The following is a 25,580-nucleotide window of genomic DNA, read 5'->3' as shown; positions in this document are numbered from 1 at the left end:
TCATTTATATAAAATATGACCGCCCTCCCCAAATGATGTTTCACAACATATCTGGTTGAAATCCACTAAAGGGTTAAGGAGGAGTAGGATTTTATAGCAAAATTTCATCAAAGTTCCCCATTTGGGGCCCCGCCCCTCAGGCCCTAGGGGTCACACCAGCCTCATTTATATAAAATATGATCACCCTCCCCAAATGATGTTTCACACAATATCTGGTTGAAATCCACCAAAGGGTTAAGGAGGAGTAGGATTTTATAGCAAAATTTCATCAAAGTTCCCCTTTTGGGGCCCCGCCCCTCAGGCCCCAGGGGTCACACCAACTTCATTTATATAAAATATGACCGCCCTCCCTCAATGATGTTTCCAACCAAATTTAGTTGTAATCCACCCAAGGGTAAAGGAGGAGTAGGATTTTATAGCAATATTCACCTAAGTTCCCTTTTCGGCGCCCCGCCCTTCTGGCCCCAGGGGTCAGACCAGCCTCATTTATATAAAATATGATTGCCCTCCCCCAATGATGCTTCAAACCAAATTTGGAAGTAATCCACCCAAGCGTTAAGGAGGAGTAGCGTTTTGAAAGAAAAAGTTTACGGACGGCGCACGGCGGACGACGACGGACGAAGCACGATGACTATAGGTCATCCTGACCCTTTGGGTCAGATGACCTAAAAATTCATTTTGTAAACTAGAAACTAAGATATAAGAATATTTAGGTGGATTTAATCATGCAAAAATTATATATCACATGTCACATAAATTAAAAAGAGTTACTATGTTATTCTATCACATTTTTGTCCTGTTATCCAGTGAATTCACACATGTGAATATGTCACTAATACATTGGCTGTGTCAGTCAGAAATCAATTGTGATGTCATAATATAGACAATGGTGTGACATCATGTATTGTGAATGGTGAAACAAAATGGCTGCCTCTGTCTGATTAAGTCCTCAACATTTTGACATTAAAACAAGAGGCCCATGGGCCTTAACGGTCATCTGACAAACACTTACACTTACAGAAGGGACACACCCCTCAATCCAGCATTATTACCATAAATCATTTATCGCAGCCAGTTATGTTTTAGATCAAATTTGGTTTTTATCCATTTAGCTTGTCCAGGAAGAGCAGCATCATAAAGCAAAATTTTAGCCAAGTTCCCATTTTTGGGGCATGCCCCTCTGTGTCCCAATGGGTCAGACAAGACTCATTTATATCAATTAGGATTGCCTTTCCCCAATGATGTTTCATGCTAAATATAGTTGTAATCAATTAAGGCATTAAGGAGGAATTGCATTTTAAAGAAATGTTTAACCTAAGCGCTCCTTTTGCCCCATCTTTTTTTCCCCAGGGGTCAAACCTGTCTCATTAAAAAATATGATTGCCGTCACCTTATATTTCACATCAAATTAGGTTGTAATCCACCAAAGGTTAGGGAGGATTAGGATTTAACAGAAAATATTCACCAAAGTTCCCCTTTTGGGGCCCTGCCCCTAAGGCCCCAGGGGTCTCACTAGCCTCGTTTATATAAAATATGACCACCCTTCCCAAAGGATGTTTCACACCATATTTCGTATTAATCCACCCAAGGGTTAGAGAGAAGTAGGATTTATAGCAAAAATTCACCAAAGTTCCCCTTTTGGGGCCCCGCCCCTCTGGCCCTAGGGGTCAAACCAGCCTCATTTATATAAAATATGATTGTCCTCCTCCAATGATGTTTCACACCAAATTTGGTAATAATTCACTATGGGGGTTAGGAGGAGTAGTATTGTAAAGCAAAATTTCATCAAAGTTCCCCTTTTGGGGCCCTGCCCTTCTGGCCCCAGGGGCCACACCAACCTAATTTATATAAAATATGACCACCCTCCCCCAATGATGTTTCACACAATATCTGGTTGAAATCCACCAAAGGGTTAAGGAGGAGTAGGATTTTATAGCAAAATTTCATAAAAGTTCCCCTTTTGGGGCCCCGCCCCTCAGGCCCCAGGGGCCACACCAGCCTCATTTATATAAAATATGACCACCCTCCCCCAATGATGTTTCACACAATATCTGGTTGAAATCCACCAAAGGGTTAAGGAGGAGTAGGATTTTATAGCAAAATTTCATCAAAGTTCCCCATTTGGGGCCCCGCCCCTCAGGCCCCAGGGGTCACACTAGCCTCATTTATATAAAATATGACCGCCCTCCCCAAATGATGTTTCACAACATATCTGGTCGAAATCCACTAAAGGGTTAAGGAGGAGTAGGATTTTATAGCAAAATTTCATCAAAGTTCCCCATTTGGGGCCCCGCCCCTCAGGCCCTAGGGGTCACACCAGCCTCATTTATATAAAATATGATCACCCTCCCCAAATGATGTTTCACACAATATCTGGTTGAAATCCACTAAAGGGTTAAGGAGGAGTAGGATTTTATAGCAAAATTTCATCAAAGTTCCCCTTTTGGGGCCCCGCCCCTCAGGCCCCAGGGGTCACACCAACTTCATTTATATAAAATATGACCGCCCTCCCCCAATGATGTTTCCAACCAAATTTAGTTGTAATCCACCAAAGGGTAAAGGAGGAGTAGGATTTTATAGCAATATTCACCTAAGTTCCCTTTTCGGCGCCCCGCCCTTCTGGCCCCAGGGGTCAGACCAGCCTCATTTATATAAAATATGATTGCCCTCCCCCAATGATGCTTCAAACCAAATTTGGAAGTAATCCACCCAAGCGTTAAGGAGGAGTAGCGTTTTGAAAGAAAAAGTTTACGGACGGCGCACGGCGCACGGCGGACGGCGGACGGCGGACGGCGCACGGCGCACGGCGCACGACGACGGACGAAGCACGATGACTATAGGTCATCCTGACCCTTTGGGTCAGATGACCTAACAAGTCAAAATGTAAGTTTTCTGATCTATATGATGAAAAGAATCCTAAATTTGTTCTCAGTTCATACAAAATTTTATATAACTCTTCTCAAAATTCTTCGCCATATCTTGCAAAAATTGTGAACTTCTATGACTTGTTTCATAAAATCTTATATGAAATGAAATGAAAACTCATTTCAAATTCTACGTCTGAAAACTTAAGGTTAAACAATACTATCTTTATAGAACTATCTAAAAAGAAACCCTGGTTACATCATGCATGTATGTTTTTCAATTGAGAAAACTTACAGAAATATATCATATTTACAGTGATATATATTCTGCACCTTGACAGAGCCAATCAAAATAGGACTAAGACTTTTCAGACACGTTCTTCGAAGGATTCAGACTTACCATATGGAAGAAGTTCTTGGCGACGTGTCTGAGCATGCCCGGGAATGTTGGCCGCAGAATATCCTGTACACTGCTCGGCCAGTTCTTGTACTTACGGTCAGTCTCAAGGTCATTCAAGTACTGCAGGAATGAAGGTAAACATAAATGATATTAGTTGTGGGTTATACCTGGTTAGAGAGACCAGTACAACACACTGGTCATACTGGACAGGATGTTTAAATATCGTTTTTTTTTTTGGTTGACCGTTAGCCATAGAAGCTTCCTGCCGAATTTCATTGAACTTGCTTAAGGGGTTTTGGAGAAGAAGTCCAAAATGTAAATTGTTTACGGACACACGACATTGGACAAAAGGCGATTAGAATAGGTCACTTCGAGACTTTCAACGGTTAATTACTGGAATACCTGTATAAACCCGGTGATTGTAATATCTAAGAAGATTCAGTGACCAATACTATTGGTATAGTCACCTTCATCAGACAAAAATATTTTTTTTTATGGATCAGAACATCAAATTTGATACAAAGTAAGAATAACCTTGACCTACAGAAAGAGGAAGTGACCTTGACCTGCAGAATAGAAAAGTAACCTTGACCTACTTACAGAAACAGCAGTGTGTCTGATATCTAATGCAAAGTCCTCCGAGTCACCACTCAGGTCCAGTCTTAAAATCTGGTTGACCTCTGGGCCCTGAAATGAGATCAACAAAACAGTTAAGCCACTGATTGCCACAAGGAAATGACATGGCTTCAATTCCTTAAGATGTTTGAATGCATTAATTTATTCAATTTAATTTCTCACCCTAGCAAGTTGTAAATGTTTTATTAATCTTTTTATTTTTCATTCAATGTCATGTTTTTCCCTCTTTGGGAGTATGGTTTCTCCAATCAATAGTTGAATTGAAAATGATTATCAACATATTATGTTGTTTGACCTTAAGTTTTTCATTAATAAAATCATAATCCCAGAGTTATCTGACCTTGAAGCCGAGTGAGTAGAGTCCTTCCATTAGATTAGTCTCAGATCTCATCAGTTCCAGAAGGCTGTAGATATCATACACTTCCATATCTACAGATAAACCGTTAAGGAACATCGCCGACTCGCCAGCGGCCAGGCCATGGTTTGTTTCAAAATACTACAAAAAAAAAATCGAAGGTTATTTAATTATACGAATAAATCCAAAAACCAGCTTTTCTTTCAACATACTCAGTGGACTTGAATGACTTCAATTATAGTCAACCTGTCCAATCTGACACCTGTAGGACACAACATATTGATCAGCTTAACCTGTGTAATCTGACACCATGTTGGTCTGATTAACCTGTGTAATCTGACACCTGTATGACACAACATATTGATCAGCTAAACCTGTGTTATCTGACACCATGTTGGTCTTATTTTATTAACCTATGTAATCTGACACATATAGGCCACAACATATTGATCAGCTTAACCTGTGTAATCTGACACAATGTGGGTCAGATTAACCTGTGTAATCTGACACCTGTAGGACACAACATATTGATCAGCTTAACCTGTGTAATCTGACACAATGTGGGTCAGATTAATCTGTGTAATCTGACACCTGTAGGACACAGCATATTGATCAGCTTAACCTGTGTAATCTGACACCATGTGGGTCTGATTAACCTGTGTAATCTGACACCTGTAGGACACAACATATTGATCAGCTTAACCTGTGTAATCTGACACCTGTAGGACACAACATATTGATCAGCTTAACCTGTGTAATCTGGCACCATGTGGGTCTAATTAACCTGTGTAATATGACACCTGTAGGACACAACATATTGATCAGCTTAACCTGTGTAATCTGACACAATGGGCTCGTCACATTCTTCAGAAAATAAAAAAAAAAGAAATAATAATCAGTCTGCAACTTATCATAACATCAGGTTAAAATCTCATAAAGACTCCACCACATCTAGGAAAATGTTGCAGCTATTGGTTTGATTTATAAATTCTTCTCATCAATTTACCTGCTGGTTCTTCTTCAATTCTTTTTTGAATTCTTCAGTTAGGACGGTCTTCACTAGCGTCCTGTAACACATCAACAGATATCAACACACACATCTCTGGTATCTGTTATACCTAAATATGTTCTCTAGAAAAGGAATTTTAGATGCCAACGTTGTCAAAGTTTTCTTTAATACAGATATCTCATGTCATGTCTTTATCTTCATTTTCTTGCATCATTTACAAAAACTATCAGAAAGCGAAATCAATCAATAAAACAAGAGATCCCAGAGGGATCTTGGCGCCCACCATTGAATGATCTTCATAGGTTCCATGTCAGATTGATCTTTTCTCTACTTTTCCCTTCATTTTACTAATCTGTGCAAATTGAGACATCCCTCCAGTACTTTTCAAACAAGGGAATCCTAGCTATATAAGAAATTTGAGATTTAACGATAATGGCTGTTTGTTTGCCAGGTTGTTTTCAGGACAGACTGGTCCAAAAATGCAATACAAGGGACCAAGGGGAACCTACTTATGAAATTTGAGAAAGATCCATTCAGTACTTTGAGAAATAGAGATAACAAACTTCAATTGTCAAAATCCAAGATGGCGGTCTGTCGACCATATTGTTTTCCAATTGATCTCAAAATGCAATAAGCATAACGAGGCACCAAGGGGAACCTCCATATGAAATTTGAGAAAGATCCCTTCAGTACTTTCTCAGAAATAGCGATAACAAACTTCAATTGTCAAAATCCAAGATGGCTGCCTGTCGGCCATGTTATTTTCAGATTGGTCTCAAAATGCAATATGCATAACTAGGCACCAAGGGAAACTTACATATGAAATTTGAGAAAGATCCCTTAAGTACTTTCTCAGAAATAGTGATAACAAACTTCAATTGTCAAAATCCAAGATGGCTGCCTGTCGGCCATGTTGTTTTCGGATTGGTATCAAAACGCAATATGCATAACTAGGCACCAAGGGGAACCTTCATATGAAATTTGAGAAAGATCCCTTCAGCACTTTCTCAGAAATAGCAATAACAAACTTCAATTGTCAAAATCCAAGATGGCTGCCTGTCGGCCATGTTGTTTTCCGATTGGTCTCAAAACGCAATATGCATAACTATGCACCAAGGGGAACCTTCATATGAAATTTGAGAAAGATCCCTTCAGTACTTTCTCAGAAATAGCGATAACAATCTTCAATTGTCAAAATCCAAGATGGCTGCCTGTCGGCCATGTTGTTTTCCAATTGGTCTCAAATCGCAATATGCATAACTAGGCACCAAGGGGAAACTACATATGAAATTTGAGAAAGATCCCTTAAGTACTTTCTCAGAAATAGCGATAACAAACTTCAATTGTCAAAATCCAAGATGGCTGCCTGTCGGCCATGTTGTTTTCGGATTGGTATCAAAATGCAATATGCATAACTAGGCACCAAGGGGAACCTTCATATGAAATTTGAGAAAGATCCCTTCAGCACTTTCTCAGAAATAGCAATAACAAACTTCAATTGTCAAAATCCAAGATGGCTGCCTGTCGGCCATGTTGTTTTCCGATTGGTCTCAAAACGCAATATGCATAACTATGCACCAAGGGGAACCTTCATATGAAATTTGAGAAAGATCCCTTCAGTACTTTCTCAGAAATAGCGATAACAATCTTCAATTGTCAAAATCCAAGATGGCTGCCTGTCGGCCATGTTGTTTTCTGATTGGTCTCAAATCGCAATATGCATAACTAGGCACCAAGGGGAACCTTCATATGAAATTTGAGAAAGATCCCTTCAGCACTTTCTCAGAAATAGCGATAACAAACTTCAATTGTCAAAATCCAAGATGGCTGCCTGTCGGCCATGTTGTTTTCAGATTGGTCTCAAAACGCAATATGCATAACTAGGCACCAAGGGAAACCTTCATATGAAATTTGAGAAAGATCCCTTCAGTACTTTCTCAGAAATAGCGATAACAAACTTCAATTGTCAAAATCCAAGATGGCTGCCTGTCGGCCATGTTGTTTTCAGATTGGTCTCAAAACGCAATATGCATAACTAGGCACCAAGTGGAACCTTCATATGAAATTTGAGAAAGATCCCTTCAGTACTTTCTCAGAAATAGCGATAACAAACTTCAATTGTGAAAATCCAAGATGGCTGCCTGTCGGCCATGTTGTTTTCCGATTGGTCTCAAAACGCAATATGCATAACTAGGCACCAAGGGGAACCTACATATGAAATTTGAGAAAGATCCCTTCAGTACTTTCTGAGAAATAGTGATAACAAGAATTGTTTACGGACGGAGGGACGGACGGACGGAGGGACGGAGGGACGGACGGACGACGGACCACGGACGCAGGGCGATTTGAATAGCCCACCATCTGATGATGGTGGGCTAACAATAAAACCCAGTTTCTTCACTATTCATTACCATATATGAATTTGTACTTATTATGATAATTTAATCTTGTTTGCAACAAGCATTTTCATTGGCTTAGAATTTTATGATATCAGTCCATAACGTAAAAATAACACATCTTTTGATTGGCTAATGGAGCAGTGTAATGATTTGTAAGAGAAAATAGTCCATCAATAAAGTGAACTTTTGAAAGGGTATAAAATAAATTATAAGAAATAACTTGAATACAAAAACCTGTAGAGTACTCTCATCAGGAACCACTTCACAGTTTATTTAGAGTACACTCCGTTTTTTTGTGATATACCTCCATAACATAAAAAAAAATATTTCAAGTTAATCCTTAAATATCACAATAAAATTCTGACTGGCATAGCCGATGAAAAACACTCCTATGTATTTAAGCATTGATGTCATTTTTTTTTAGTTTCATTGGGGTATGAAACAATTTTTGTTTGCAAATTACGCGGATTCATACAGAAGTTTGCAAACAAAATTTGTTTCATACCCCGATGAAACTAAAAAATAATTGACATCAACGCTTATAATTAATTTTTGAAAATGATTTTCTAATTTAAAACATGTTTTATGTACAATTTTACTGGTTTTAAATGGGATTCTTTTTCTCAAATCAATATGCAACGTCAATTGTCGTATTGTGACGTCACATTTTTCACGCCATTCTCGGAATTTCTTTCATAGAAGAATGAAAAGAATTTTACGACCAATCACATTTTTAAATGATTCCTGTTAAGAATTCCTCTCTTATCGTCTATTGTGACTATGGGGACAGGCACTTACCTGGCTCTCTGTGGGAAATTCTGGCTGATGTCTGTGAGAACCGACAATACCTCAGACGTAGGGGTGGTCATCAAATTCTGAGCTGCTTGTAGACTCAAGTCTGGGGAGAATTCAGTAATTAAATTTCAGACTCAAGTCTTGGGAGAATTCAGTAATCAAATTTCAGACTCAAGTCTGGGGAGAATTCAGTAATTAAATTTCAGACTCAAGTCTGGGGAGAATTTAGTAATTAAATGTCAGACTCAATCATGGAAGGAATCAATGATTTTATACTCAAGCCAGAGCAGGTAAGTTTTTACAGTTAATGTTTAATTAAGTTCATTCTCAACAAATTAAATACTCAATCAAAACTCTAACAGTACACAACATACCACAAATGATACAAACACACTACACCATACTATAATATATTTATATCAGATGTCTGTGTATGATGAATGTGTAATTTTCAAACTTAAAACAGACTTTTGTAAACTTTAGGAAATCTCACCCTGTAATTGCCAAACTTTGAGAGCTGCTAATTCAGTAGAGGAAGCGACGAGGTGATTCTTAAAAGATTTCAAATCGTCTTTGCTGTCTGGGTGCAACTCTCTGAAATTATTTTAAAAAACTGACTTAAGGAGGTATGCTACATTAATGTGACATGTATCTTCTTTCTAAAAGAGCGTCAAACTGAGAAAAACCAATAAAATAATTCAAACGAATAATGATGAAACATTAAAATGTACACAAGAATTGATGAAATATTTAAAAGTTAAGAAAATATTTTTCAAAATTAGAATTCACATTCAAAAATGTATATGTATTTCTAAACAGTTCAAGAAATCTACTGATAATAATATCTAATTCTACCATAGGTCAAATGAAACAAGAGCTCAGTAAAAGGATGCATAGTAAGAAGTCTGACACTATCCAATGACTGTTTGTCTGTTTGTTTGTCCTAATAAGTAAAGTCCAAAATGGGCAAGAAATATTTACAAACAAACAAAGATCATTACCAGAAATTAAATCCATATGTCCTAAACAGGTTCAATATTTCAAAAAAATTAACATTATTTTCCCAAATAAAACCCATATTGTCCTTAGCAGACCTTACATGAACATCCATGTCAAAAATCAAGACAATCGTTATATTACACATGATCTGACTGAACTTGAAGACCAGTGAAGAAACTTTGACCGGAAGGACAGATGGACGAACGGACAAATACGCCCATAAATGCATTTTTGTCTAAAGAATGAAGGTAAAAACACAAAGACCTACATTTAAACATGACAGCCATCATATAAACCTCATCCATCAATGTGTAATTTCAGATGACTCATCTTTTTTTTTTAATTTAGTTTTTCGATGTGGATAATACTGTGGCTACATAGTAATAATTATACAGATTCCATCAAATGTCAGGATCAAAGCTTTAAGTATTTAGAATTTAAATTATCAAAAAAAAAGTCAACTATTTTTACCTGAGTTTGGAAAAGATGAATCCTTGCACTTCATCTACGTCATCATCCTCAGTATCGGCCGAACCTCCACCTGATGGTAAAGGGAGACAATTACAAGGTTTAAAACCGTTCAATCTTCAAATTCCACAGGGAGAATTTTATCCTCATTGAAGTACAAAACATTCTACCAAGTCCGAATGTACATGACAGCTATCAACGAAACTGTGTCCTGAACAAAGATGGCCCACTAGACCTGTATGGTCTCCATATTTTCTGAGATTATATAACGAGAATTTTTCATTTTACCAAGGCTTTGGTTTGGTTTGTTTTGATTAACGTCCTATTAACAGCCAGGGTCATTTAAGGACGTGCCAGGTTTTGAGGTGGAGGAAAGCCGGAGTACCCGGAGAAAAACCACCGGCCCACGGTGAGTACTTGGCAACTGCCCTACTTAGGTTTCGAACTCACAACCCAGAGGTGGAGGGCTAGTGATAAAGTGTCGGGACACCTTAACCACTCAGCCACCGCGGCCCCTTTTTTTTACCAAGGCTCTGGCAAGGTACAAGATATATAATTTGATACAATACACACTGAAAACTGTTTGTCAGCTTTCAAAAAAAATTGTCTGTTTCCTTTGTCAAGCAAAAAGAGAAAACTACAGCTTGACATTTCACATTTTCATTTATGCTGGCTGTCAAATTATGTAGACACATTTTTGTCCAAAGAGCATATTAAAGAAAATATAAAGAATGCTATTGGGATGAAAAATCGTCCAGACAATCTGACAGACGTCTGGAAACAAATGTCTTCAAAAACTTGTTTTTAATCACTGTTTGTGTTATAAAAATGATTAAAGATAAAACTACTTTTCAAAAACATGATATGATCGCAAACATTCTTGATAACAGATCAATATGAAATATTTTGCCTGTCTACTTCATTCTTTTATGACATCACAATGAAACAATAGAAAATGACAGCCAATCACAATGAAACAATAGAAAATGACAGCCAATCACAGATCTGTTATTATGATCATATTCCTCAAAAGATAATTCTATTGGTGTTATGACACTGATTACAGGGTAGTCATGACAGTTATAACGGGATAGTACTTATGTTATTCTGTAAACAATACCTACTTTCTACTTTTGTGTCGTCCTTGGCTTTGTATTCCGTGCTTTTTATAGCTAACTCCACACCATAACCAGACAGCCGTGTTTTCTCCTCGGCTGGGTCCTACAAGGACAGCACACACAATGAACATTTTATTTCACATTAAACTCATATTAACCCTATATTGTTTATGGCTTCAGAACAATTCCAGAGTTTGACTAAAATTTGTTAAATAATGAAGTTGCTTAGTGTTGAAATTGAATGAGTTGATGATTTATATATATAAACAGTGACCTTGGCCTTGACCTTGGAACCCTGAAACACAACAATGTCTGAAGTATACTCATACTTGACCTTTGCATAAATTTTGTACCTACCCTGACAAAATGTAACCTAATATGGGCATAATTTGTATAGACCCTGATGACATGTAACCTAATATGGGCATAATTTGTACCTACCCTGACTAAGTGTAACCTAATATGGGCATAATTTGTACCTACCCTGACAAAGTGTAACCTGACAAAATGTAACCTAATATGGGCATAATTTATACCTACCCTGATTAAGCGTAACCTAATATGGACATAATTTGACCTACCCAGACTAAGCATAACCTAACATGGACATAATTTGACCTACCCAGACTAATTAAGTGTAACCTAATATGGGCATAATTTGTACCTACCCTGACAAAGTGTAACCTAATATGGGCATAATTTGTACCTACCCTGACAAAGTGCCGTAGTACGTAGGTAATTTCTTTCTTTTCTGCTATGTCACGTAGTGTCTCGTGGAATTCTGGGAAGCCTTCATTTCCGACTTCTGCATAAAGTACTACAACAACGTTATTATCTGCAGACCCCGGATAGACATGATCGAACTTGAAAACTGATGGTTTTGGTCTGAAATTAAACAAAATATTGTCAAGGAAGAAACTTCAAATAAACTTCAACACAACACATCAATATACCCCATGTTAAAAATCAAGCTAGCTTAAAATTAATTAAATCAAGATATATAATAATATTTATTGCAGCCTTTTAACTGTTAAAGCATTTACATTTATATATAGATAGAGTCAAAAAAACAAGGCCATTTCAAAGAACTTTAAATTAGTATAAGCTTTAGCTTGTTTTCCAATCCTATATGTATATATGATTTGTATTGTGATGTATGTTAGTATTTGAATATCAATAAAATACTGTTTAAACTTACCGTAAATATTCGCGTATAGTGCGCACTTTTTTTCAAAAATTGACAAGTGAAAAAGACCACTGCGCACTATACGCAAGTACAAGCCTTTTCTCAGTGAGAATGGATGTGATTTGACCGAGATTTGTGATCGTTTCCTTTCACAGCAGGATTGATTTAATACTTATACTGTATATATATATATATATAACATATATAAAGCATTAAGAAAGTAATAGTTAACAAATAATCAAAGAAATGAATAGTTATTTTAATGTTTAATTTCTTGAAATTGTGTATTTATCAGCAATTACGTGGATTTATCTAAGTCGGTCGTGAGCCACATGTTCCGTACACATACGATCTCACTTGAGCATGTTCCCGAATCCCGTATTCAGGTCCAAAACGATGTATAACATCTCAATTAACATCAAACAAAACTTGAAATGATAAAGCAGTACTTAGTTATTTCATACTTCTAAATTAATCACCTTATAAATCCAGAATGTTGCCAGAAACTGATAATGTTCAACTTGTTTATTTACGGAAGCTGTAACAGCACGCATGCGCAATTAGGCTCGGGTAACACTAATGCCTTGATCTCGTGCGGCAGTCACTGACCAACTGGCCTTATAAAATACGATATGACTGTGAAAACTACCGGGTTACTCTTATTTATCGTCTGCACTGTAGATTTATCCATTACACATGTTAATTCATTGATATAAAAGTTGTGACCAGCACGACGACTGCAGACTTGTTTCCGTACTGTATACAAAATGTCGGCCTGTGTTACATTACGTAGCAGTCAGCTTACTATTCAATCTTGTTATAATTGAGCTTAATTAGCTTTGTATGTTCGTGGAAAGATACCACAAGAGACCATACCTGCGTGAAAATCACAAGGTAATTGAGAGTAGGATTAATTATTTTGATGGTACAACAGCGTAGATGGGACCGCTACAATTTGCAAGCTGACTAGGCCTGTGGCGATATAATGTAAACAACCTGTCAATCCAATGTGTCAAATCTGACCGGTGATTCCAATTAAATGTGGTACATTGTAAATTAGCTTTCATAAGTTACAAATTCCTATCATCTTATGCTTTAAAATTCATCTACCGCTCAGTTGAAAATTGAAAAAAAAAAAAAAAAAAAAATTTTGAAAATGAACCTCAAAAACGTACCTGCGCACTATACGCGAGTGCGCACTATACCCGAATATTTACGGTAAGAACTTTTCAGAAAATGACATGCTGCAGGTATGATGACTTTTCTGGATACATCACACTTTTTGTTTGATTTTAAAAGCAATTCATCCATTTTCATGCAGATTTAGTTTCTGACTCAAAATGCGATTCATCACTGAAATTACAGATCCAAGATTAAAACAGCTGTTTTTAGAGTAGTTCATACACATCAAAACATAACTGTGATGAACAAAACAAATACACTACATGATACAATATAGATATTCTATCCAAACATGACTCTATTCAACATTTATAATTTAGCTTATCAAATTTAAATCGCTTACAAATCTGCTGCTTTTTCCACCAGTGACTTCACCTCGGCTGGGTCACATGTCGTTTGTCCGTGAATGTTCACAAATGCAAAGCAGCCATCCGGCCCTCCCTCGGCCAGCTGAAAACAACCCAAGTTTTTAAATCAATTACAACAATGAACAGACGGTTCCTCAGATTGAGGTGTATACATGATATACATGATACCTGTGACTGTAAGTAGAATGTCCGTGACTCCTATATGTAACTGAAATCGGTCACCTTATTAAGTTACACGATTCATCTTGACTCAATATAAGTCCAACAAGGGCACAACCACGATAGATCAACTTCCTGAGAAACACGAACCGCTGTGCGAGGGTATCAAAGCACACACCTCAGACTCTTCTTCTGTTGGTTTTATCTGATACTCTACTGAGTCAGCTATAATTGTGTCTCTCCTGAATATAATGGTACTACCCCCCGATTGACCCCACTGACCTGTTGACCTCACCGACCTGTTGGAATGTTTTTTACTGTATGGTACTACCCCTCGATTAACCCCACTGATCTGTTGACCCCACTGACCTGTTGACCTCACCGACCTGTTGGAATGTTTCCACTGTATGGTACTACCCCCGATTAACCCCACTGATCTGTTGACCCCACTAACCTGTTGGAATGTTTCCACTGTATGGTACTACCCCTCGATTGACCCCACTGACCTGTTGACCTCACTAACCTGTTGACCCCACTGACCTGTTGGAATGTTTCCACTATATGGTACTACCCCCCGATTGACCTCACTGACCTGTTGACCCCACTGACCTGTTGACCCCACTGACTTGTTGGAATGTTTGCACTGCATGGTACTACCCTCCGATTAACCCCACTGATCTGTTGACCCCACTGACCTGTTGACCCCACTGACCTGTTGGAATGTTTCCACTGTATGGTACTACCCCTCGATTGACCCCACTGACCTGCTGACCCCACTGACCGGTTGGAATGTTTCTACTATATGGTACTACCCCCCGATTGACCTCACTGACCTGTTGACCCCACTGACCTGTTGGAATGTTTCTACTATATGGTACTACCCCCCGATTGACCTCACTGACCTGTTGACCCCACTGACCTGTTGGAATGTTTCTACTATATGGTACTACCCCCCGATTGACCTCACTGACCTGTTGACCCCACTGACCTGTTGGAATGTTTCCACTGTATGGTACTACCCTCTGATTGACCTCACTGACCTGTTGACCCCACTGACCTGTTGGAATGTTTCCACTGTATGGTACTACCCCCCGATTGACCTCACTGACCTGTTGACCCCACTGACCTGTTGGAATGTTTCCACAGCTGGGGAGTAAATCCTGAGGGATAAAGAAAGCTGCAGTAACTTCAGCTGAGAAGGGGAGATAACCTTGCCAGCAAACTTCAGGACCATGTGGTATTTTCCATGGTCAGTTTCTGAAAGACAGAGAAACATGTTCTATGTTATTTGGTAAGTCTTGGCTGTCATGACATCTAAGGTTTGAATTCTAGTGGGCTGAAACAGTGTTCAAAAGTGAAGGTGGTCCGATAGCCCGAGGCTATAGAAAACCTGGTTGGTCAATGTAAAAAGTGTTGGCCCCATTGGCTATGAAAAGTTTGAGCCCTGACATACATTACAATTCATGTAAACAACATTCCATTATTTTCTGACAAATGATCATATGAAATCAGAGCTTACAATAGAGTTTATTTTACCCATAACAGTGTGTTATTACTGGATGATGCAAGCATTTGCGTGACAGTTATGCTACAATGTTTTAAAAAATTGGTCTATCGAAAAATGACTTAAGTTGGGCTATGGGATTTGAATTTTCTGTAGACATATTGTCTAAGGAATTTTCATATATAATTTCATACACTGCTGAAAGACACTAAAGGCATCTGGTGCTTGACGGGTTAAAATCATTTTAAATATGAATAATGTATGTTAGTATAGTAAAGCTTCATGAAATCTAAACAAGAGATCCCAGAGGGATCTTGGCGCCCACCATTGAATGATCTTCATAAGTTCCATGTCAGATTGATCTTTTCTCTACTTTTCCCTTCATTTTACTAATCTCTGCAAATTGAGACATCCCTCCAGTACTTTTCAAACAAGGGAATCCTAGCTATATAAGAAATTTGAGATTTAACGATAATGGCTGTTTGTTTGCCAGGTTGTTTTCAGGACAGACTGGTCCAAAAATGCAATACAAGGGACCAAGGGGAACCTACTTATGAAATTTGAGAAAGATCCACTCAGTACTTTGAGAAATAGAGATAACAAACTTCAATTGTCAAAATCCAAGATGGCGGTCTGTCGGCCTTATTGTTTTCCAATTGATCTCAAAATGCAATAAGCATAAAGAGGCACCAAGGGGAACCTCCATATGAAATTTGAGAAAGATCTCTTCAGTACTTTCTCAGAAATAGCGATAACAAACTTCAATTGTCAAAATCCAAGATGGCTGCCTGTCGGCCATGTTATTTTCAGATTGGTCTCAAAATGCAATAAGCATAAAGAGGCACCAAGGGGAACCTCCATATGAAATTTGAGAAAGATCCCTTCAGTACTTTCTCAGAAATAGCGATAACAAACTTCAATTGTCAAAATCCAAGATGGCTGCCTGTCGGCCATGTTATTTTCAGATTGGTCTCAAAATGCAATATGCATAACTAGGCACCAAGGGAAACTTACATATGAAATTTGAGAAAGATCCCTTAAATACTTTCCCAGAAATAGTGATAACAAACTTCAATTGTCAAAATCCAAGATGGCTGCCTGTCGGCCATGTTGTTTTCCGATTGGTCTCAAAACGCAATATGCATAACTAGGCACCAAGGGAAACTTTCATATGAAATTTCAGAAAGATCCCTTCAGTACTTTCTCAGAAATAGTGATAACAAACTTCAATTGTCAAAATCCAAGATGGCTGCCTGTCGGGCATGTTGTTTTCCGATTGGTCTCAAATCGCATTATGCATAACTAGGCACCAAGGGGAACCTACATATGAAATTTGAGAAAGATTCCTTCAGTACATTCTCAGAAATAGCGATAACAAACTTCAATTGTCAAAATCCAAGATGGCTGCCTGTCGGCCATGTTGTTTTCGGATTGGTCTCAAAACGCAATATGCATAACTAGGCACTAAGGGAAACCTACATATAAAAATTTCAGAAAGATCCATTCAGTACTTTCTCAGAAATAGTGATAACAAACTTCAATTGTCAAAATCCAAGATGGCTGCCTGTCGGCCATGTTGTTTTCCGATTGGTCTCAAATCGCAATATGCATAACTAGGCACCAAGGGGAACCTACATATGAAATTTGAGAAAGATCCCTTCAGTACTTTCTCAGAAATAGCGATAACAAACTTCAATTGTCAAAATCCAAGATGGCTGCCTGTCGGCCATGTTGTTTTCCGATTGGTCTCAAAACGCAATATGCATAACTAGGCACCAAGGGAAACCTACATATGAAATTTGAGAAAGATCCCTTCAGTACTTTCTCAGAAATAGCGATAACAAACTTCAATTGTCAAAATCCAAGATGGCTGCCTGTCGGCCATGTTGTTTTCCGATTGGTCTCAAAATGCAATATGCATAACTAGGCACCAAGGGGAACCTACATATGAAATTTGAGAAAGATCCCTTCAGTACTTTCTCAGAAATAGCGATAACAAGAATTGTTTACGGACGGAGGGACGGACGGAGGGACGGACGGACGGACGGACGGAGGGACGGACGGACGACGGACCACGGACGCAGGGCGATTTGAATAGCCCACCATCTGATGATGGTGGGCTAATAAATATAACTTTTACGATTACGACTTCTTATTAATCGGTGATTAAAATAACAGTGAGCTGAGAATTGGTGATACACTAAGGCTATGTATCTTATTTACAAGAGAAACAAGAGCTGTTGGAGAACAGCATAGCTCATCTCGCAAATGTTTGTCAATAAATTATTAAAATGAATTAATTGGAATGGTTTCGCAAATTGCATTAATAATACAAAAAAAAAAAATGTATTTATATTGTTTACTTGATCAGATTGTGTTTTGTGAATTCATGCAATTTTCAAAACCATACCAATTTATATATATATAAATTATTTATTGACAAACATTCGGGAGACAAGCTATGTTGTTGTAGATTGAATGAATATATTAAATACAAATGTAATTGCTTTTGGACATATTTCTTCAATTTTTTGATAAAATACTATCCTTATGAGAGGTGTACGTCTCCTTTGAAAAATGTGGACCGGTATAAATTGTCTAATGTGAGCATTTTCACATTGTTTTTTTTTCAGTTTCATTCCAAGAAAGGATAGTGTAACTCCATAGGGACTCTTTTACCAAATATCAGCACCCAAGTACAATCATAAAGTGATGTAATTTTACTAGCTTTCCACATTTGCACAAAAATTTTAAAAATCTGTTTTTTCCCAAAAAAAAAATCTTTCAGTTTAACTCCGGCAAGGGATAGTTTAACCCCCACGGGGAACCTAATACCATGCATACATGCCATATTTTTGGGAAACCAATAAGGGAGATTGATGATTATTTTAAGGGAATTTTGCCTAAAATAAGGGAGATTTGTGCGCGACATAAATATCGACATTTTTACTCCATTTTTTAGCAATTAACTAATTTTGAAAGTGATAAAGAATATTTGTATTTATTTTAGATATTAATCATATTGTATATGCAAACAACAAAAAGTTGTATAAGGTAAAAATGCATTAAGTATACATTCAGATTCTGATGATATGAATTTTTTTGCGATTTTTTTTATGCAACACAAAAAGTTTCACCACTTTGTAATGACCAACAGATGTGCTAATTTTGATATTCTAGCGCAAACATTACACTAGCCAGAGCTTCGTGTGAAAGCCGTGTCCAACAGGCGCCATTTTGATTGAGTGATCACGTGAACAGATGGATCACGTGATCGCTAAATTTAGCCAAATCTCGCGAGAAAAACACTGAATTGTAAACAAAAATGGCGTCGGCAAAAATACCGGAGGGAATTACAAAATACGGGAATTTTGGCTCTCCTGCCGGGAGGAAATAAATGACTTGAAAATAAGGGAGATTTTGTCTCACGCCGGGAGGTATGGCATGTATGACCATGCATTACTATGCCTTTCAACACTCAGAACATAAACTTAACAAAAAGTCCAAAGATTTAAAAACAAAAAACAAAAAAAACACAGATTTAAAAAGAAAAAATCCAATTTTTTTAAAAGTTTTACTCCGGGAAGGGATTGTCTTACTCCATAGGGACTCTATTGCCAAATATCAGCACCCTTGTACAATTATGAAGTAATGTATTAAAACCTCTTAACACTTGCACCAAAAACTTAACGCAGAAATATTCTAAGTCCAAAAATTTGAAAATTCTGTTTTTTTCCCAAAAAAATCTTTTAGTTTAACTCTGGCAGGGGATAGTTTAACCCAAGAGGGAGTCTATTACCAACTATCAGCACCCTAGTACAATTATAAAGTGATGTATTAATACCTTTCAACACTTGCACCAAAAACTTAAAGCAAAAATATTCTAAAGTCCAAACATTTTCAAAAATCTGTTTTTTTTCTCCAAAAAATCTTTCAGTTTAACTCCGGCAGGGGATAGTTTAACCCCCACATGGACCATATTACCATAAATTACTATGCCTTTCAACACTTGCACCAAAAAGTTAACATTTGAAAAACCAATGCCGACGCCGACGTGACAACATAAGCTCTCACTCTTCTTCGAAGAGACGAGCTAAAAAGTATAAAAAAACACGAACAAATGTAATCCTTCCATGTTAAACCTATACAACACAAAAAAAAAAAAAAAAAAATATATCCTTTTGAACAGTCTATCTACAATATGTATTTTTAGTAACAGACAATATGCCCGACGGTCCTTTTTACCTACCTAAGGCAGTGGATTTAGGGTCTAACTTGGCTATTTCTCCAACATATCTCCAAAAGGATTCAGGACTCTCCTTGGCAATGTACTCACTGTAAGAAAACAGAAAACAATTCTTATTTACATCGCTTGTTAGCTACATGTAATCTATACGAAACCAGCCTGATATTACCCATACCTTAAAATCTTATTTGAATGGGGAAAAAAAATCAACCGAGGGAGATCGGTGATGTCAGGAACCAAGGGAGATAAGTGATGTCAGGTACTGTGGGATATCAGTGATGTCAGGTAAATAGTAATTATTACCGAGGGAGATCGGTCATGTCAGGAACCAAGGGAGATAAGTGATGTCAGGTACCGTGGGAGATAAGTGATGTCAGGAACCGAGGGAGATCGGTGATGTCAGGAACCAAGGGAGATAAGTGATGTCAGGAACCGTGGGAGGTAAGTGATGTCAGGTACTGTGGGATATCAGTGATGTCAGGAACCAAGGGAGATAAGTGATGTCAGGTAATGAGGGAGATTGTTGTTGTCAGGTAAATAGTAATTATTACCGAGGGAGATCGGTGATGTCAGGAACCAAGGGAGATAAGTGATGTCAGGTACTGTGGGAGATTGTTGTTGTCAGGTAAATAGTAATTATTACCGAGGGAGTTCGGTGATGTCAGGTACGAAGGCATGATATTTCTTAGATTTTTTTTTCATATACGAGAAAATGCAAAATTAACTACAAAAAAAAAAAAAAAAAATAATAATAAATAGTTATATAATTATTGCAAAATTAGATATTAATATTTTCACCTACCTAGCTTCCAGTAGCAGAGGTGTTGAGTTCCATTTGGCATTTAAAGTAACTGTGATAGGCTTGGAATTACTCTCTCTCGCTAACAACAAAAGGGGCAATACTACACCTAGCAACAGCAACATCTGTGGATAAAAAACACAATATTGTTATGAGCCATTTTCAGCGTGGAGTAAAACTGCAGCTCAATTTACACTGTTAAATATACTGTATTTATCCATCAGTTTAATTGTCCTACAATAAGCCTACTACTTTTTGGATTTGGTTTGTTTTTGTTTAATGTCCTATTAACAGGCAGGGTCATTTAAGGACGTGCCAGGTTTCGGAGGTGGAGTAAAGCCGGAGTACCCGGAGAAAAACCACCGGCCTACAGTCAGTACCTGGCAACTGCCGGTTTCCTATGTCAATTACAGGATTTATGGTGATTATAAGCAGTATTTTTCATAACTCTCATTGTTTTATTGGCAATTTAAACTTTACATATTTTGTCACCAGAAAACACATTGCTGCATACTTAAATTTTCTCTCCATTGACACTGTAGTGTACCATGTATAAGTATGAAATGTACTGAAGAGGAAAATCCAAGCAATATTCTTCGAAAATCAAAATTGTGAAATTTTCCCATGATATTTTCATCCAGCACCATCCCTCTTAAATGAATAAATCAGCATAGATATGTTTAGTTCATCCTACAATATTATGTCAAGTGATCAGGTGTCCCCTTACCTTGTATAAATTTCGAGTTTGGGTCTGTCTGGCAGGTACAATATTTTTCAAAACTTGCTCCTTTCTATAATATTCTAGTTGCATTGTTGACTCTCACAGAACATTATTTTTTAATACTAACAGAGCCTGACCTATACAACATTAAAACTTGTAGTTTCATATCTATTGGGCATAATTACCATATATATGTATTGCATGTACAGTAGCATGACATTCCCATTTACAATGGCAACCATCATTAATATTCAACATCTAAAATGTTATAAATGATTGAATTTAATAGTAAAAGTTAGAAAGTACACTTACAGGTTAAAAGCCTTTCCGCAAAATTTACTTTGACAATGATTTCTTTGCATTTTCGATTTTTTTCTAATCACTCACCTTGGCTTCATCCATGGTTGTATTTTATTGATGTTTTGGGTGTTGATAAAGATATATAGAAATTCCCCATGTAAAAATACCTTGTATGTTGGAAGAAATTAAAATTAGCAACAAAATTAGATTCCCCGTGGCACTGTCATTATTTATACACTTACCAAAATATCATAAAAATGATGTTGCGAAAGTTTCATGCAGTAAATAACTTCTAAATTTTTCATGTAAACAGCAACGGAAATAAATTGAATTATTATGAAAATGAACTTAAAACCAATATCTTTCAGCGTACAAACTTTCAAAGTTTGGTTAAAGCCTGACTATCAACAAATTCCGGAAAATTCTTTGAAAAAAACATCTTAATGATAAGATTATATAGCAGGATTAGATTGTGCGGAAAAACTTATTTTAAATTGTGATGTAATATGATAAACTTCCTTGTTTAATATAAGGAGGTGGAATGAAAACAAGACATGTCCTACTATAGAAATAGGAGTAGACAATTTCCCTACATATCTTATATGGTCATGAAGCTTCTCGATTCAACAAAAACATCATAACGTTTTATTTACACACTGTCACATTGTCTACATCAGTGATCGGAGTGTCTGATCGATTTTGGCAACAAAACAATACGGGTTTTTTCATTCGACATAGAATAAGCTACATACCTCTCAAACTTAGTCTACAATGACTTTTATTTATTTCAGTCACATAAAGATCACACATCCAAAAGGCAGTAAGTAAATATACAATCGAAATTTGCCTACGTCGGGACTGACTCACTGAGCGACGCGTGGCAAAAAAACGAGATGGAAAGGTAAACAGTAATCTGTATCAATTAATTAACTGGCCTTCTTGTACATTTCTGTCAGTGCAATGTATTTTCAGTTGTCACAGAAGGACATTTAACACATTCAAAACCTATATCGATAGCATGATCAGGTTTTTTTGACAGAGAAAAAGAAAGCCGGTTTTACCTTCATGGAAGTCGCCATCTTGTAGTCCCGGGAATGATGTGGTGAGCTATGATTGGTTAAAAATAATTTCAGATTTATATTTTGTTTCAAAGCTTGATGCCTTTTTGTTGTTGTCGTATATATTGTAAATTGTCAGACGATAAAAAATATAAGGATTAAGGAAACTGACATCATATATTAAGTGCCTAAGTAACTTCATATGCATTGCGCGCCAAAATTCAAAAATTAAACCTAAGCACGCGGACCGTCTAGGCATGAACTCCCATATTCGCTTGAGAGAGCGTGTCATTTTCCCGAATTTTCATCTTGCTCCCCAAAACTTTTGAAAATGTGCAACACACACTAGGGAAGGTCAAAATACATGTAGACTGTAACAAATTATCAGGTCCCTGTGATACACACTAGGGAAGGTTCTCATGTCCCTATGATACCAACGCCGAACCTGCTCCCAGTCCATGGCCAACAATGGCTACATACATTGTCGTAGGGAGAGGGAAGGCATATGTCCTGGTTTGCGTGTTTCTGAATGTCACATGACATCGTGAATATTTACACGGAATATCGAATATACATTACTGATCATTAAAAGGTAATTGCAATTAACGCAATCATAATTTAGCGGAAGGCTATCATGCAACGCAAAAATCGCTAAAATTAGATTGCCCTCTAAAATAAGGATACGGCTAAATAAATCAAGATTACCATTGAAATAAGATTACCGCTAAAATTAGATTACTGCTGAAATAAGATTACCACTAAAATTAGATCACTGCTGAAATAAAATTACTGCTAAAATTAGATTACTACTGAAATAAGATTACCGCTAAAATTAGATTACTGCTGGAATAAGATTACCGCTAAAATTAGATTACTGTTGAAATTAGATTACTGCTGAAATCAGATTACTGCTAAAATGAAATTACCGCTAAAATTAGATTACTGCTGGAATAAGATTACCTGTAAAATTAGATTTCTGCTGAAATTAGATTACTGCTGAAATAAGATTACCTGTAAAATTAGATTACTGCTGAAATAACATTACCTGTAAAATTAGATTACCGCTAAAATTAGATTACTGCTGGAATAAGATTACTGCTAAAATTAGATTACTGCTGAAATTAGATTACCGCTAAAATTAGATTACTGCAGAAATAAGATTACCGCTAAAATTAGATTACTGCTGAAATTAGATTACTGCTGAAGTAACATTACCGCTAAAATGAAATTACCGCTAAAGTAGGATTACTGCTGAAATAAGATTACCGATAAGATAAGAATACCTCTAATGTTCACTAAATGTTCTGAAGAACCACTATCATTCATATTTATTTTCGCCGTCAGAATCTTACAGTTTTAATTTCTATGGTATTCAGCCACAGCCGACTTGTACATCCTCATCGTTGTTGTTATTTGTTTTCGTGCTTTCCTTGTCTGATTTTTTTAATTAAACATATTCTTATTGCTTCAAATATAAGCATGAGGATTGGGCACAAGTTATACAACTTATAAAGCCCTCTCCTCCAAACATTATTGCAACAATGTAACACAAACAATGGACATTTACATTAATTTTACGATTGACAAATTAGAAAAGGAAGACTAAAGTTGGAAAGTGAAAGGAAGACAGATAATTATATAATAATTAATTTATGTCTAACACAAATATTTGATTTACACATAATAACAGGGGCCGCGGTGGCCGAGTGGTTAAGGTGTCCCGACACTTTAACACTAGCCCTCCACCTCTGGGTTGCGAGTTCGAAACCTACGTGGGGCAGTTGCCAGGTACTGACCGTAGGCCGGTGGTTTTTCTCCGGGTACTCCGGCTTTCCTCCACCTCCAAAACCTGGCACGTCCTTAAATGACCCTGGCTGTTAATAGGACGTTAAACAAAAACAAGAGGCCCAGAGGGCCTGTATCGCTCACCTGGATTTCATGAGATATGAAACAAGAATGATGATTAAGTATATTTGTCACTGGTATTGCTATGTCAATATATCATAGGCATTTTATATGGGTACGTTAGGATTTGATGTAAAAAAATGCATTAATCCATGAAATAAATGAACTTTTGGCACAACCCCATAGGGATGCTACCACACAAATGTGAGTGATATCCATTGCTTAGTTTCAGAAAAGAAGTTGTTTAAACCAATTGACCCCTTTTGACCCCGCCTTCTGCACCCCGGAGGGAGTGGGGGTCAGTTCCTTCCTTTATAAAATTTTGAATCCCTTCCCAAAAGGATGCTATCAGGCAAATATGAGCGATATCTCTTGCTAAGTTTCAGAGAAGTTGTTCATATCAATTCAGCCAAATTGACCACATTCGGCCCCACCCCTCAGGCCCCCGGGGGGTCAGCCCCACCATTTGTACAATTTTGAATCCCCACCCCATAATGATGCTACCAGGCAAATATGAGCGATAGTCATTGCTTGGTTTCAGAGAAGAAGTCGTTAATAACAATATAGCCAGATTGACCACATTTGGCCCCACCCCTCAGGCCCCTGGGGGGTCAGCCCCATCATTTGTACAATTTTGAATCCCCACCCCATAGTGATGCTACCAGGCAAATATGAGTGATAGCCATTGCTTGGTTTCAGAGAAGAAGTCGTTTATATCAATAGCGCAAAAATGACCCCTTTTGGCCCCGCCCCAGAGGCCCCCAGGGGGCCAGCCCCATCATTTGTACAATTCTGAGTCCCCTACCCATAGGGATGCTTTTGACCAAATTTGGTCAAATTCTGATGTGTGGTTATGAAGAAGAAGTCAATTGTTGACGGACGGACGGACGACGGACGACAGACGACGGACGGACGGACGACGGACGCAACGGTATGGCATAAGCTCACCTTGGTCCTTCGGACCAGGTGAGCTAACAAACCAAACCAAACACACAATAACATAATATCTGCCTAGAACAAACTAACTACATATGCACGCTCCTTCATCTTATCATTGTCCTTTTATGGTCAATCCTTAATCGTTCTTCACTTGACTCATATCATAAATG

General features: G+C 37.5%; 1 protein-coding gene across 2 annotated transcripts in view; it reads right to left on the bottom strand.

Moving 5' to 3' along the window:
- Nucleotides 1–22,595, bottom strand: part of LOC117341645 (UDP-glucose:glycoprotein glucosyltransferase 1-like) — a 54,731-nt gene extending 32,136 nt beyond the window's left edge. For both annotated transcript variants that reach the window (XR_004535684.1, XM_033903502.1), the window contains exons 1-14: nucleotides 22,570–22,595; nucleotides 20,491–20,612; nucleotides 19,692–19,777; nucleotides 15,065–15,195; nucleotides 13,755–13,861; nucleotides 11,754–11,928; nucleotides 11,050–11,146; nucleotides 9,929–9,998; nucleotides 8,952–9,052; nucleotides 8,462–8,561; nucleotides 5,262–5,322; nucleotides 4,241–4,396; nucleotides 3,865–3,951; nucleotides 3,265–3,384 (exon numbers count right to left, since the gene is read on the bottom strand). Coding sequence is in view for 1 of the 2 variants with exons in the window: in XM_033903502.1 (XP_033759393.1) it covers nucleotides 3,265–3,384; nucleotides 3,865–3,951; nucleotides 4,241–4,396; nucleotides 5,262–5,322; nucleotides 8,462–8,561; nucleotides 8,952–9,052; nucleotides 9,929–9,998; nucleotides 11,050–11,146; nucleotides 11,754–11,928; nucleotides 13,755–13,861; nucleotides 15,065–15,195; nucleotides 19,692–19,777; nucleotides 20,491–20,612; nucleotides 22,570–22,587 (1,431 nt within the window). In the remaining variant the exon portion in view is untranslated. The remainder of the gene's footprint in view (nucleotides 1–3,264; nucleotides 3,385–3,864; nucleotides 3,952–4,240; nucleotides 4,397–5,261; nucleotides 5,323–8,461; nucleotides 8,562–8,951; nucleotides 9,053–9,928; nucleotides 9,999–11,049; nucleotides 11,147–11,753; nucleotides 11,929–13,754; nucleotides 13,862–15,064; nucleotides 15,196–19,691; nucleotides 19,778–20,490; nucleotides 20,613–22,569) is intronic.
- Between the last annotated feature and the right edge of the window lie 2,985 nt (nucleotides 22,596–25,580).

Source organism: Pecten maximus, chromosome 14 (genome assembly GCF_902652985.1).
Source record: "Pecten maximus chromosome 14, xPecMax1.1, whole genome shotgun sequence".
Taxonomy (NCBI): Eukaryota; Metazoa; Mollusca; class Bivalvia; order Pectinida; family Pectinidae; genus Pecten; species Pecten maximus.
This window is presented reverse-complemented; position numbering and strand designations above follow the sequence as displayed.